This window comes from Pseudopodoces humilis, chromosome 5, assembly GCF_049639895.1.
Source record: "Pseudopodoces humilis isolate 2021_Gansu_Grassland_sample_001 chromosome 5, ASM4963989v1, whole genome shotgun sequence".
Lineage (NCBI taxonomy): Eukaryota > Metazoa > Chordata > Aves > Passeriformes > Paridae > Pseudopodoces > Pseudopodoces humilis.
In genome coordinates this window covers 8,417,942-8,434,385 of record NC_142204.1, presented here as the reverse complement: position 1 = coordinate 8,434,385, position 16,444 = coordinate 8,417,942, and the positions used below count along the sequence as shown (strand labels likewise).

The following is a 16,444-nucleotide window of genomic DNA, read 5'->3' as shown; positions in this document are numbered from 1 at the left end:
AACTTGAAAAGGCTTAGCTGCTGTGACCATCTTGCCAAAGCTGCTTCCCAAAGTCTGTGGGCACCAAAGCCCCACCAGCCACTTCTATGCTGTCACATCCTGCTGGGTTCATCACTCATGACAGTGAAGAAGACAGCCTTGGCAATCATAGGTGGGTACACAGGTGGGTTCCTATGGTATTAGCAATGCTATGTGCTGTCATGAAGATCAGCTGTGTGTTTATACACCCCAGATGTGGTTTGCCCTCCTGGCTGCCAGGGCACACTGCTGATTCATACTGAGCATGGCGTTGATGAGCATCCCCAGATCCCCCTCTACAGGGATGCTCCCCAGAATTTCTCTCCCCGTTTATATTTGTGCTCAGCACTGCTCCACCCAAGGTGCAGAATCTATCAGCTGGACTTGTCAGATTTCATCCCATCAATCACAGCCCAATGCTCCAATCTATACAGACCCCTCTCCAAGGCATCTTGCCCCTCAACAGTCAACAGCATCTCCCCAGTTTGGTACCATCAATAAAATTGCTAAAGATGCATTCAATTTCTGCATCCAGATTGCTGACAAATACATTGAACAGGACTGTCCCTAGAACTGAGCCCTGTGGAACAGCCCTGTGGAACACTGCCAGCCAGATGTGTCCCCATGTCCTACAACCCTCTGAGCCCTGCCCTTAGACAGTTCCTTACCCAGTGCAGTGGGAACCCGCTCATCCCACAGCCATGCAACTTGACGCTGCTGTGAGGGGCAGTAAGAAAAGCCTCCCTAGAGTGCAGAATAACTATACCCACAACCTTCCCTCAATCCACTAGGTGTGTGATCTTAGCAACTCAACATTGCAAATTACTTAAATGGGATTTACCTTTGTGGATGACTGTGCCCAATGTCTGCATTATTCTTTAAATGCCCTTCAATAGTACCCAGTATTATCCTTTTCTCCAGCCTTCTGTGAAGGCTAATGATATCAGTTACAAAACCTGTAACTTCTAAATTGTGCTCCGATGCTGGTTTTACTCTCTTCACTACAGAGCCATAATTGTTCTTTGCCTCCTTTCCCACCCTCCCTCCCTACCATCCAGCATAGGCCATTGCATATTGCAACTGTGACTGTACAGCTGTTTTGTACAGAAAGAAAAAGAAACTAACGTTGTGTAGTGCATTACAAATAATAAACTAATGTGGTGAATTTGTGCAAAGGATTTTGCTGGTATATGAGTTAAAAAAACCCAAAAGATCATCCTACAATGTGACACAGTTGTAAATGTCCCATGGACACATCTGGAGCAGATGCAGGCACTGGGGCTCTGGTCCTACTAGCTAAGTAGTGAGGAGACTCTGCTGAGGTGCATTGGTTTGAGGTTTGGTGTCTTCTGATGTTTAAGCTCTAAATGTCTATTGTTACAAATCTGACAGCTCAATTAGCTGAGTTTTTCTTATCCTCATTTAAAAGCTTTCCAGCCCAACTCTGGAGTATAAACAGAAAAAAGTACCAGTTGATTTGCAATTTTTTAAAGCACTGTATTTATGAAAGGGGTCCTTTCTGTCTCCTCCTCTTTTTTTCCCTCCCACACAAGTTATTTTTTCAAACAAAGGAGGAGAATCCATGATTCTGTCCCCCCTCCAAACTCTGTCCCCACACAAAACAAACCCCTTTGGAAGACCTCCCCATGCTCAGAGCCTACACCCATCCCAAGTGCTGTTTTGTACATTTCAGTAGAATGTGAGTCATTCAGAGCTGATGTACTCTTACCATGAGACTGCAATTTCACACTTTCAGCCATCAGACTGTTTTTACTGAGATGTCACATACACGCGCCTTGCCACAGATCCATGGGCCCCTGTACTCTCAGGATGTGTGGCACACTGAGAGGCTGAGATAAACAAGGAGGCAGCTCCCTGTCATGACTTTGGCAAAGGGTAAGAATCTTGTCTATCCTCATTCCAACAGCAATCAATGGCTTTATGGGCCTAACCAACACAGTGGTAGACAATGTGCCTCCCAACAGTTTAAACATTGACTGGCTTTTCCTCAGACTCCTGAAGGGGAAGAAACAAATCTGGCAGCTCATAAAGTCAGATACAGCCCAGTTGCTAAGGTAACCCAGCTGATAAGAGCAGCACACCAATAGATAACACCAGGCACAGGACTCACCTGCCTTTAGATTTCAGCATGCTGTGGATTAGTGAACAAGCCTTTCAGTCCCAGAGCTGGTACAGAAAAAGACACTGGGAGCTGGAAATCTCAGAGACCTGCTCAGCAATGTATTTCCCCTCACAACAAATATCCAGAATTGTATTAGTGAGTTTTAAGTGACTGAATCTAAAGTGAGGTAAATACTACCATGTAATTAGCGTAATTTGGATGTTTCTAAGACAACCTCTATGTGATAAAGGTTAGGATGAAACCAACCCTGTTATAGTTGGATAGTCCCATAGCTACCTCTTGCACCTTGGGGAAGTACCTTTTACAAGATATCAAAGCCCTAAAATGCTTCATAACAGAACCTTCACAGTCAGAGATTCATGGGGAGTAGAATTTCCAGTCTGCAGAAGGGCTAATTTGAGGTGCTCCCCTTGGTTTAAACTGCAACTGCGAAGAGGGGGAAAAAAAAAAAAATCTCTCCCCCAGAGAGAGATATCCTTGGAGACGGTTTTTCGGTTTTTGGAGAGCCAAGATAGACTATTGAAAAAAATTCAGAGCTAAAAGTAAGCCATACATAGAATGCCTGCTTGCTACAGTTCAAGTTAGGACCTGGCTACCAAAAGTGTTGATCCTTTGAATTAGCAGTTCCAGTAGGGAAAATTCTCTGTTACACTGCCCTGCTGAGCTCCCCTTTTGAGGTATTTTAAATATTTTTACATGCTGTTAACTAGATGACTACTGATGCCTAAGTTACTTTGTTTATCCCTTGCCTTTAGTGTCTTTAGAGGGGATGCAAACCTGTTTCTTGATCATCTCAACACGATGACCTCTAGTTCTGACAAAGTTACACAGAAGACTTGTGCACACTGCGTTGAGAAGATAGCTAACCATAATTTTCAAAATCAACTCTAGCCAATGATGAATAATATATGTGACCTTAATGAGTAATATAAAGATACTTTATGCCTCTGGCTTTGCTAGAAAAGTGTTAAATGGCCTAAGATGAAAAGATAATAAGACCTTCAACTTGAAATCCTTTGCTGTAAAAGGGAAAGTGCTTTACCAGTAAAATTAATATTTTGAAAAATGGTATTACATAAAAAGGTAGGAAAGATTAGTCAGCCAGTGAGTAGAGGTCATTATTTTGTCTGACAGAAAGTCCAGAGCTGTATTGATTGACCTCCTGAAAAGAGAGAATTTGTGTATAGCAGCAAGCAAAAACATTGTTTTCTTTCTCAGCAGCAACTAATTGCATGCTGCATTTAAAAACACACTCAATCTACAAGTGAACAGATTAATGAGGCTGTGAGGTGTCTTAAGTCGAGGGAAAATTCTTTCTACAAAATAAAACATCTGAGCTGGGAAGAGAAGATGTTCTGGAGCACAGCCTAAGGTTTTAGTCAGCAGCCTACCAGGCTTCCCTAGTAGCTCCTCATCACTATCTCCCCTGAAAAAATCACCTGCATGCAAGTGGTTAAGCCATAGGAAGTCAAGGCTCTTTTCACACTGTAAACAACTGAGTACTTAGCTCTGGCACTGGACTATTGGTAACTCTTTTCATTGCCCAACCCATCAGTCATCCTCATCAAGAAAATGGAAACAATGCTAGTGATTTCTAAAAAAATTCCTTTAAAGAATATATCAGCATTGATGTACATTTGCAGTTTAAGAGCCATGTCCTCACACCTTTCATGGTCTCTCTCACACTGAAGTGGCAAGCATGGTTGGTCAAGCACCTCCATGTCAACTGTGGCAGTAAAGGTAAGGACATAGATAGAAAATACATTTATGATGACATAAAAATAAATTAAATCACTTATTGGCAAGAGCTGTGAGATGAGTGGCAAACAGGTAGAAAGATACTTTCTTTCTTGAGTGCCTAAGTATGCTGCCATTGAATTCAACAGCTCCAGTGAAGTTGACTTCAGGCATGAAGCATGGGCTGTCTAAATGCTTGGTAGTAATCCAGTTTTTATCACCTTTAAATTAGCTGTAAGCTCTTTAGAGGGTGTCTCTACAGTTCAGGGGCCATTACAATCCAACCAGAGGAGCAGTAGCTTGCGCCTGTACATCAAATGAGGCATGTGAGCTTTTACAATTAAAGGACTCGGGCACTGATGGAAGTACGCTGGCCAATTTATCAGCAGAAATCTAATCAATCTAACCATGAGCTCTGTAATTCCCCAACCCTGGGCCATAAAACACTGCTCTCATCTGAACCAAATGCTTGAACAGACTCCAGGTTTTTCTGGCATGAAATAATTCACCAGCTATTTCAGGTATGCCACCCTTGCTTGTGGGTCTCAGCAAAGCCACGGGCTTGCAAGTGAAAGCACCTATGTCTGTAGATATAGCCTTTGGATAACATTTTGAATGGCTACACATACTTGCCAAGCAACTATGTTAGGCCCATATTTTCATGGGCTTGGGCTCTGTTGCCCTGCAAACAACATAGGGATATAAAGGACATGAGAATTACTGGGGCTGGTGTCACTGGACCCACTGCACAACGTGCAGAAACCAAAGATTCCCAACTATGTAAGAAAACTCCTGAGTTTAAAGTAAAAAAATTACACCACCACATACTCTCCACATTTTTTCTTACCTTTATTTCAGACTAGGGTTTATTCTTAGAGAATGTTTCTGGAAAATAAAAATTAACTGTCTTGATGTTCCAAAAACACTTTGTGGGAAGGAAATCTCCAGTGATGTGATCAGTAGGGTATTTTCTCTGCCATAACTTTATTTATTAACTTGCTGAGAATTTTGTGGGTAATAAAAATCAAAAGGAGAGAGACAAATCTCAACCAAGCAAAAATGTCAGAAGATTAACTTCTGTAACTCATCTTTCTCTTAGTTAGATCATGGTCCTTGCTTGATCTTGACTAGATGGTAAGATACTTATCTTTGGAATTTAAAGTGGCAAATCTTAAGAAAATAGATTATCTTTCTCATTAAAGCTGAGGCAGCACTATATCTGCAACAAATTTAAGGCATGTAAGGACAAAAAAGAACAAGGTGTTTGTAGCTCTGTGGACATGTGTAATACCCCACAGGAACTGAGGATCACATTAGGTCACTGCTGACACAATTGCATGGAATCTTTCTGGGTGTGGTGTACACATCTCTCAAAAGAAATTGGTTACTGGGGCATCCAGTGCATTTCTGAAGTGGCTGGATTCCCCTTCCCCCTCTCCCTATTTACAGTTCCCTTTGGAGTACAAGAAACATTTTCTGTAACCTCAGCTTCCTGATTCAGCTGTTGTGATGTCAGTTATTTACAATAACAAAAGTGAGACAATGCCTGTGGTTTGTGTGGGACAAAGCCAACCTTGTTTCCGTAAAAAGGGACAGTCCTGATGTGAGAAGCCCAGGAAAGGCTACAAAGTAGGACTCTGAGGTGGTATTTCATTAGTCTTTCCAGCTTCATAATGGGCTTGACACTGCATTATTTCAAAGGCCACTGACACAGGGTTTCTTCCTTTCCATAGGAGTGCACACTAATGTGAATGGAACTTTTGGAAAACTCTCTCTTTGCAGAACAAGGCTTCAGAGATAGGCATCTCGGGAAATGAATGGATTGCTAGTGGGTGGAGAGGCAGCAAGTGTCAGTATGCAAATATTTCAATACTAATTACACATTCTCTGATCACAGGCAAGTCATTCTGCACCTCTGCTTACCTGTCTTGAAACTTGTTTATTAATACTGCACTGCCTAAGCCACAGATGTAGTGAAACTTGTAGAATGCCAGTAAACTCTTGATGTCACAGAGTAGCGAAAGGAAAGAAGAAATTCTTAAAACATGGTTAGTTAAGAATGAAGAGAATCAACTTTGGTGTAGCCTAGAGAACATCTCTTACCTGCTATCCTGCCGATTGGCATTGTGTGATCCTCGGGAGGGGAGACAGACACCATGATGTGGTTCATATAAGCTAACTCTTCTCGGTGGGACAGGTTGATGGGCTTGACCTCCCTGTGCAGACCATCCTCAGACAACCTCGGTGGTTTGAAATCGGAGTGCCTGGGGTTCAGTATCAAAGGATGCATGATAGGGCTCGGCATCAGTTGGATGACCCTGGTGCTCTCCTGCCGAGGGCTGGAGGGCTTCTGGAGCACCTCAGAAGGAGGCAGGCAGTGGTTGTTTTCTATTGGGGACACTGAGAGAAGATAGGACTCCTGCTGGTTGTTCTCATGCTGGTGCCTTATCCCTGGCACCCTGTCGGCCGGGGACAGGTGGCGGAGGGTGCTGTCCATGGGGGACTTCAGTGGCCGCTGGTCAGGGTCTGGTGACAGACGGTGGTTGTTGGTGATGGGTGACCGTGAGCGATGCAACAGTTCAATGGTTGGGGGGTTGTGGTGGATTGCTTCTGTGGATGGCCTCGAAGGTCTCTGCACAAAGCTATCTGTGGAAAAAAAAAAAAAGTCCCCAAAATACAGACTGTCTATATTGTGATCAAGGTATAGGATCTACTGCTGACAGCTTGCAAATGTTTTTTATTCGTGTGACCTATAGATGCCCAGAAAAGTACTGCATAAATACAGATAGTTATTATTTCCACACACAATGAAAACAATGAAAACAATCTCCCTCCACCACCATGTAACAACAGATCCTTGGGAAACACACCAAGAGAAATCCCATTTTGAGGAGCTGACTGAACACATGTGAAGAAAGTAAGATCTGATTTAGCAGTACTGTGTTTCTGTGCAATTTTTTGGAAACTTATCTCCTACCGTTCATGTCTCTCTGTTCCTCTTAGTACTATGATGAGCGCTGTAAGGTAGAAGGGGAAGAAAAAAAAGGGAAAATGTCTCCAGCAAAACACCAGGCATTAAGTTTTAGATGGTAGAGGCTCAGGTTAAAGTAGAGAACAACTCAGTCTGAAACATGAACTGGGTTGTTTAAAAAAACCCTACTGGTAGGAAGCTCTTTATGAAATTCTATGTTTTATCACTGCCGTGATTTTAAGAGCATGTAACATCTTCATGAGATTTTCATCTTCTTTAATTTAGTCTGTGGTGTCTACTGATAGATTGTCCCATATAAACACTTACATGTCTTCACAAGGAGGACTTCTAGCATCACTTTTGCATGAACACACTCTCCCAGCTGCAATATTTAAAAGTAGCAGAGATAAACCACTAACAATCCTCTCACAAAATTAAGATTTTTGCCAGTGCAAACTTTCAGGTTAGCTAAGGTCACCAAATTTGACTTGGGAAACTACTGAGGAAGAGGAAAGAAGCACCAGAGCTACAGTAACTAAGAGGTTTTTATCGGAAAAACAAAGATCAAATTTCAGTGCTGTTTGTTGAAAGCCTTGAGTGATAGCAAGGAAATTTCTGGGTACGTGTCAACAACTGAAAGAAGTAGCTGCCTATTTGAGGCTGCCTGTTTGTTCACTCCATTTTCTCTGAACATTAAATGATTCTCTTGTTCTCTTGCCAAGGCAGTGATACCTGTTTGAAGACCCTGCTGAGCTGAACACTAAAGGGCTCCTGCTGCTCAGGAACCCAGGCAGGCATCAGGAGATGGATAAGCACATACCCAGAGAAAGGCCTGAACAGGAAAAGCTCAAGTCCCAAGAAAATGTAGTGCCTGGCAGTGACATGGCATCTTCACAAGAACACTGAAGTCTACAGGAAAACCTGGAATTTTAGGCAGAACCTACATTGCTCTAGAAAACTTATTAAATACACCTGTGGTCCCAGACAAGAAACATGCATTTGTAGGGCTGTTCAAGATACTCACAATCGAACAGCAGAAGGATATGAAACTCCAGAGCTATATATTGCTCTTGCTTAAACCCAAACAGTTTTAAATACGATTTGGCCAGTGAATGTGGGATAGCCCAAATGAAGATCAAAGAGAAAAAATTTACAACTGTACCTACCTCTGTGGCTGTCTTTCCTTAAAGTCTCCTTTCTTTGCCACAACAGAAAAAAAATCAACTCCCAAATTTTACTCAGTGTCCTATCTTCTACAGACCATCCACCCCCACCACTGTATATTCAAATGCACTGTGTGCATTCTTGGCCCGTAAATAGACCAGAATATTGTGTTGTTTGTCCTATTTATTTAATGCCTTGGCTGAAGTGACCAACTGTCTTTAAAGTAAAAAGGAATGCCCTTCTGTGCTTTTCACCAAGCTCTCTGCAAATATTAGCTGGCTCTGACAAACTCCAAACAGAGATGCTCCTACCTATCTGCTTCCAAACCATGGTGATACTGAACCTGGACAGAGGAGACAGAAAGTAGAGACCAAGGAACTCTTGGAAAAGCAGGAAGAGGAAACATCTCAAACAGATACACACCAGTGGTTCTTTTTCCTTCAAGATCTTTTTCTTAAAGTACTTAACAAAAGAATCCCCTCATGGCTAAAGATGCTGTTTGCCATAAAACAATTCCAGCTCAGCTCCAAGCAGGATGGCCACAAATGACCCTGAACAGAATAAAATCCTCATCACATTCATTCCTTGGCACATCTGGTGACTGTAAGTTCAGCACATATGGTATATCATTTCAGGCAGCATTAGATTCACTCTAGCTCTTCATTCCAAATGAGCAACACTCTTTTCTTGAAGACAAAGCTGTGAAAGGAAATTCACCTCCCAGGAAATTTGCTGACCTATCCATATAGGGATGGGTGGGGCTGCACTTACTCTGGGAGTGAACAATTGCTGGCATGACAGACCCAAAGACTGGCACTCTCTGCTTACCCACGAAAGAAGTGCAGGGAATGACAGTGTAAGCTTCCTGCACAGCATCCCATCAAATGACTCAAAGCTCCATCAGAAGGACCACTGGAGATTAAGGTAATTCACTTTCCATTGCTCATCCCTCTACAGGAACAGAGCCCATTCCAAGCCAGCATCCTGAACTGCAGTCAGTTGATTTCAAACAGCCAAACCCCCTTTGTTTAAGCCTAGTAAGAAACCACTAGATGGAAAGCATTTAAAAGCAGGATCATAAGTATAATCCATTAGGAAATAGGCAAAAGAGCCAGAAAGTGGAAAAGATCACTGGAGTAAAAAGAGACTGTAATACAGATACATCATCTGTGAAGTTTAACCACTCAAAATAGTGCCAAAGTAAAACCTGTCCCCTCTGTCACAGTCTGTGAGTTAGCCAGCATTAAGTTCTGCTCCTTGCTTTCATTCTAAGTAAGTTATATTTTGCTGAGGGAAAATGAAAACTCAATTGTGCTAGTTTCTCCCAAGTGACTTCGTGAAACAGGAGGAAGAAGTAATGTCAAAATAAACAAATTCACCTGCCTGTAAATTTCTGGAATAGAGATTTTTTTTGATTGCTCAGTCTTGTGGGAGGCAAGCTGTAGTTTCTTTTACTTATTTAGAAGTTCCTCTAACAGCAAACCTAGAACTAATTTTTGTCATTTTAAAGAGGAGTTTTAAGTAATAGCACAGAGTTCTCTAAGCAAGAATAGTGTTACTATCAACAGCCAGAGTATTGTAATGAAAAAATCTAAGCTGTTTCTTAATCACTAGATTGTAAAAGACGTATTTTTAAATGACACACATGAAAGGCCAACTGATCATCACAGTGAAATCCTCTCTAGTGAAAAGTTGCTCCGTATGTTCACTGTAGGAGGGTCTGAGAGAGGAGCTAGTAATTCTGTTTGAAATTTAGAATGGGGACACTTGTGGATGAAGGCCAAACTTGAGGAAAAGACTGAGATTTTACTAATGGCCTGAATACAGAAGGCAATCATCTCTTGCACAACTCTGCCAACTGAACCTCATCCTGACCTGCAGCAACCTCATCTAACTTGGAATATTTACGCAGCTGTGTGGAAACACTTTGGAGCGTCCTTATTCCACCTGCTGCTGTCCTGCTGTTGGCTTAGTATCAGGGTTTTGCTGGTGCCATTTGACTGGCTAGCTCAGACTGGCCACAGGCAACTTACAGAGGTCAGACAGCACCCTTGAATCTTCTCTTGCAACCCCATGTTGAATCTTGAAATAGATTCATATGAAATAGAATTAGCACTCCTTTTCTCCAGTTAGCAGAGACGAGGGTGACATCCTAACTTGTTCATATTCTCTTCTCCTGTTTACTCAAGAAAGGAGTAACACTACTTTCTATTAGATTTTTAAATTGAAAATCAAATTCATTTTAGTTGAAAAAAAATGAATTATATCTGATGGAAAGAACCTCTGAAAAAGCTAAAGTTTTATATTTTAGATTTTTCTATATTTCTATTATATACCAAAGGAATCCAAGAAGTACTTCAGTATGTGTATTTTTAAAGAAATTAAAACCTCAATTTTCCAGTGAAAAGAAGCATACTTCCAATTTGTAGTAGAAAAAGCCCAAATACGCAATTCCACAAACTTAACTATTCTTTTTTCATTACCTCTGATAGTCATGGTATGTCTGCACACAAGTAGACCTAAGCAAGTAATTCTGATAGTAAAATTGAGAGAAAACCTGCAGAAGCCCACTTCTCTCTCCAGGAGTTGCTCAACCAGCCCAGCAGCTGAGCAATGTGATGGGCTCAGTGCCAGGAACTCTGGCATGGTGTTCTGACAGACTGTCAGCTGAAGTGACTGGGAGTTGGACATTCCCCTCTGAGGCTGCCCTCCCTTCCTCTGCCAACAACTGCATTTAGCTGCATCTCCAGGATACTAAAACTCCATGAAGCAACTTTGTCTACCCAACTGGGTGTAAGGAAAATGAATCAATAGGGTCAATAAAATGTTCTGCTTTTTAATCTGTATCTGACATAGCTTTTATAGATGCTTTGGAAACAGAACAAAATAATAGAAGATAAATAGAGAAAGGCTTGTTGACTCACTAGACCATTTGACTGTTCCAAAGCTATAGAGACAAAGGGAGGAGAACAGCTTTATTTAAGTAACTTTGGAGCAAGAAAATGACATAATTCCTACTAGCCTCTGTAATGGCAGCTCCTGTAAGAATGATACAGTTACCTTCATCATGATTCTGGTGCAATATGACCTCTGGCTGAGCATGTATAGAGTTCCCAGGGTGGAAGAAAGGTGTGAAGAGCATACGAGCTTTCCTTTGCTTCAGGGTATGCTGAAGGAGTTCATACAAAACATCACCTGGAAGACAAACAGCAGGAAAAAGGAAATGAAAATGTACAGAACTGATGAGAAGGCTCATTTAGCCATCTGATGAAGGAATTCATGGCTCCTGAGTGCTATTTTCAGACCCAAAAATGCTAGCAGTAAAATCCTGCATTCCACCTGTATGCAAAGTTCTCCTCTGAAAGGAAAAAAAGGCACATCACACCTCTGAATGTGACTGGCAATACAGAACAACATTCCCTGGCACTGTAATTGTTATATCTTTCCTTAATGGAACCTAACACCACAATATCCAGGAGACCAGTGGACAAACTGCTTATTTTGTGCCTTTTATAAATTACATCTTGTATGGATGACCTTATTCCAACACCTACATGAAACATGTAAGGTACTTATGCATTTGGTCTGGTGTAACTGGTTGCACATTTCAAAGTGAAATTGTACATCACAGGATAGGAAGTCTCCTGCCTTTTCATTCTGCCTGCTCTTTTGCTTGTCACTGCTCATATTACAGAGGAACAGGTTGCGACAATTACATATTATCTGAAAAGGAAGTTAGTGAAGTTTCACTTAGGAAACCTTACACTTTCTGGGAGAGTTTTCTCAAACATGGGGTTTTTTTAGTAGCTCTTTCTATGAGACTGTAAGCTTTTGCACCATTTATCCCTCATCTCTATAAACTGCCAGTATTCTAATTTGTGGGCAACTTGCATTTCTTATTGTGAAACAGTTAAAGCCATAATGCTTTCCATAGTTCAACTTCCTTTATTTTTAACATCTAGGCTGCTTTTACTGTCTCAGCAGTGACTTTAGGGCATTTTTAAAAGGTGATTGCAATACCTGAAAAGCTAATTAAAAACCAAGTCTTGAGCACCCAGTTACATGAAAGTCTAAAAAAGTGATTTTACCACATAATTTCCATCACTGAACACAACAGTAGCATAATCATAAATAACTAGTGCTGTAACACTCCAAGCAATAAGGTAGGAAATTTGTACCTCTTTTGATTGGCCAGACAGACTAGTGAAAAGATCCATAAAGCTATCTGCATTTTTTTTTTTTTTACCTAATGAAATAGCTGAGACTTCTGCATCACCCAGATGCAGCAATGTTAAGATGGTGAAAAACATTTTGTACTTCCTCCCTCCTCTGCTGCCTCCCTTCCCTGGGCAGCCCTGAACAGAACAGCTGTGGGGCTGTCAGCTCCTTTCTTGGCAAGACTGTGGGAGTGGATGCCCTTCTCTGCTTTAACCGTGAGGGGAAATGGTACAGCTTTTGTGTGGCTTCAGTCTGGAAAAACTTAATGCCTCTGTGGCAAACATTATTTCACAGTTCTTAAATTTCATGTACAGTTGATTCTGGGAAATGCTGAGGCAATGACCCTTTACCTACAGTTATCTAAATTTTTAGGGACTGACTCAGATATCCTCCACAAGGTTTATTATCAGTGGGGAATACCTGGAAGGAAGGAAGAGACAAAATGCAAGGGAGGAAGCCTTTAGCTAGGTTATTTTGTCCCAAATTCAGCTTAACCTTCTGAATAAAGTGAGTCTTTGCAAGTCAGAGACTCTTCTCTAGGAACACTCTATTTCCAGCCTAGAAACATTTTTAATCCTGCTTATTTCAACTGTCCTCACAGCATACAAGGGGAAAAATAGGAGCATAATTTGCAGGCAGGAAGGGGAGTTGCGGACAACATACATAAAGGTGTCCTTTGCAGTCCTTGCTTTCAATACTCCTTTTGCTTCAAGCAGGGCTAATTTCTACACTCCAAGTGCTGTACCAGTATTTAAAAAAAAAAAAAAAAAAAAAAAAAGAAGAAAAAAAAAAAGAAAGACATTTCTAGGCATTAGTTCTCACTAATGTATTACAGTGATCTTCCATACAAAATTAGTCCTGGATTTAAAGCACATTCTTTAAAAACTTTATATACACTAAACATAGGCAACAGTTTGTGAGGCAGATGATTCTGCAGGAGGATGCTTGTGGAGAGTGGCCAAGCAGGTTGATGCAGAATTAGACCCACAGCTTGATTATCAGCTGGATCTCAGCAGCACCAGCTGTACTCCTGCACCATGTGAGCCTTGCACTCGAAGCCTCCTCACAGCAATTCTGTCACCACTTGGTCCAAGCTCTTTGATCACCTATAGTGATTGAAGTGCAAGCCTTTTTATTTAGCAGGAATACCTCATGTGGTCACAAAAAACAAAGCTCGCAACTTATATTTAGTTAAACACCCCTGACAAAGGAGGGCAGAGGCTCACTCTGACTGTAAAACTGGAGCAGACAGACCACAGGGGATACAAATATAGGCAGGCAACACACACATTTCTAAATCTCCTTTGTGAATAAATGAAGACATAATCTGAGCAATAGGCAGACTGATGTACACACCTGTCTGTGCTAAGGACTGGACTCCAGCACATGTGAGAATACGGTAAAGAAAAGCAAATCCCACAGTGGCTGTTAGAGGCAAAGTCCCCAAGGAAGGGGTTTTGCAGTCACTTTTAGCAGCACCTCAGCCAAGATAACTGGGATGTAAAATGCTAATATGGGCTGCTTAAAGAGGCTGGAGCACTTGATTAACTTGCTGCTGTAGCTGGGTCTGTGAACAGATAAGCCTTTACAGGGAAGAGCTGGAAGTCACAAAATGCTGTCAGAGCAGCCTGCTTTCTGGGTGCTCTGCAGGGAGTTTTAACTATAAACAGGTTGGATGTTTGGGTTTGAATTTGCATTCAAACATGCCTACAACTCAGGTGTAACAGGATTTCCCTCCCTCTCTGTCCTTTTTGTCCTTGCCTCATACAAGTGTTTCTGTCCTCCCTTTACCCTCCCTCTCCCAGTCCACCCCAGCAAAGGTAACCATTCCTCCTCTGACCCTCTTCAGCTTTTACTGCAGCTTCCTCTCTCTTTCCAATAGCAGCTTTTGTAAATAATCCTCACCTGAATGAGGAGACCTGTATCGAAAGTCCTCTTTGGTCAGGAGCAGCAGAGCTTTGCCGTTCATCTCAAAGGTGTTGCTCTCAATGGGCCTCAAGGAAAACTCCTTCTCTGCCCACCGGAGCCACTGGGCCACATCTTCCCTGCTCCAGTAAACCGGCTGCAAACCTGTGCCAGAAAAAGACCACAATTCTGTTACCAAATTGATACAAGGCACGGGAACACAGGCAGACATCACTGAATCTCCCCCTTCTACCCACAGCATAACATACAAAGTCTCAGAGGAAACTGAGGGCGAGGAATGTCCTGTTTGTGCAGGATTACTCTAAGCACTGGACTGTGAAATACTTTGGCACTTTGGTTTATCTGTGACATATTGAGAAGTGAGAACTGCCTCAGCATCCTGAAGAAAGCTCACAGGACACTGTTTCATTCCAGGCTTCCACTGTGCAAAAGGATTTTCCTCCATGTGCTCCTTCTGATGCACAAAACAGGCAGCAGGCAAAGTCCCAGGTTCCATCCATCCTTGGTGTGTACCCTTTCATGGAAGAGAGGTGTGCTCTCTCTTCACACCCCTTGTACATTCAAGAATAATGAAAATATCAAGATCAAGAATAATGAGAAGCTGTCAAATCCAAGAGAGCCATGGTTTCTCTCCAGGTGGCTGAGATGGTGTCTGTAAGGAAGGGTTGCTTAAACATGGCCCCTGTAACAGTGTGACTGCAGAACATGTATTATTGAGAGAGGTGTATTCAGACAGGCCCACACCTCCTCCAGGTGCCATTATGTGAGCAGGTGCCATTCTCACACTGGAGAGAAAAACCAGGGCCAATATTGTGCCACCTTTGGCACTGCTTTAGCCCGTGTTTCCTGTATAGCAATCAAACATTATCAATGTAACCGGGTCCATGTAAAAAGGTATAGCATTTTTAATAAAATAGTAGGGATATTTGGTTTGAGGACAGATTTTCCAAGATGCCAAGGAGAATCTGGCACTCCCTTTCTGCCAGCCAGCTCATACAGCTTATACAGCCAAGGTTATTGTGTTTACTCACAGAGGCCCAACCACACTACCATCAAAGACATTTTGCCTGCTACCTTCATTGGGCCCAGGCAGAAAAGTTTGGGAGGTATGACAATTCAATATCTGTTCTACACACAAATTTAAAATAGCTTCCTTCCCCTGGCGAGAAGGCAGCATGGAGAAGAGCTGTTTATACCCAAGTAGAGAGATTATCTCCAATCCAATGGGCAATAAAAGCTTTATTTTCCTTTCCCCCTCATGAGATGACTCATTGTTTGACTTGCTATAAAGCTTACCCACTGTGCATAGGAACATAAAATTTGCCATATCTGATCAGACCTCTGCTACACAGCCTCTGGCAGGAGCCAGTACCTTATGCTTTGGAGGAAGATGAACATCCCTTCCTTGTATTGCACCTGGCTGATTGTACGCTGCACATGGGAAGAAATTTCCTTCCTGGCACACCATTCTCTGAGATCTGATTATTCTCCTCCTACCAAGCACTAAAAGAAGGCTGTGAGAGTTGTACCACTCCTGTTTTGGTTTGGTTTTTACTTCTTTAACAGATAGGCAACCCTTTTATTTCTGTTTTAGCAAGAGGTAACATGAAGTGAATTGCATTCTGCTGCTTTGCCAGATTCCCAGACAACAGCTTTGTAAAGTCCCAGAGCCACAGCTACATACAGAACTGAATCTCTGTCAGAAGAGGAATTGAGATTGTGCCTGAGAAAGGGTCAGAGCTGACCTAAGAAAGGGATTCTGCATGGCCATAACAAGAATTTCCATTGGTTTTCAACTGTAGCATACAATTGTACTATAGAGACAAGTAGTAGCTCTTAATTATTTATGAAGTAATTTTTCTTCCCCCTATGAATTAAGAGTCTACTTATTGAGGGCAGAGTTTTCTGTAGGACCTTTCTTTTTGAAGGGACTGGAGTGAGGTGTAGATTTGCTCACAGACATGGAAACTGTCATCTAAAATGCCAGTGAGGTTCATCTTTTGCTGAATAAAGGGCTATTCCTGCAGAAAATACACTCCAGACCCCAGGGTGTTGCTGTAGCTAAAAGAAAGGTGAGATATGATGCAGGCAGGCCACAACATATGAAAGGGTTTTACAAGACCATCTGAGGAGTGCTTAAAATGCTCATGTGTGACTCCCTTTGCCTTCCTCTTTGCCATGCAATGCAAGTAATAAATTGCCCAAAGGAGAACTGTTGTGTAGAAATCTAACTGGCCTTCTGATGTGCATTTTGCCTGATGAGGCAT

At 42.0% G+C, this 16,444-nt stretch overlaps 1 protein-coding gene across 3 annotated transcripts in view; it reads right to left on the bottom strand.

Annotated features, from left to right (window-relative positions):
• ETV6 (ETS variant transcription factor 6) overlaps positions 1–16,444 on the bottom strand; it is a 123,611-nt gene that overhangs the window by 14,650 nt on the left and 92,517 nt on the right. For all 3 annotated transcript variants that reach the window (XM_014256016.2, XM_014256017.2, XM_088054963.1), the window contains 3 exons: positions 14,157–14,321; positions 11,094–11,228; positions 6,002–6,544 (listed from right to left, as the gene is read on the bottom strand). In XM_014256016.2, the coding sequence (XP_014111491.1) occupies positions 6,002–6,544; positions 11,094–11,228; positions 14,157–14,321 (843 nt within the window). The remainder of the gene's footprint in view (positions 1–6,001; positions 6,545–11,093; positions 11,229–14,156; positions 14,322–16,444) is intronic.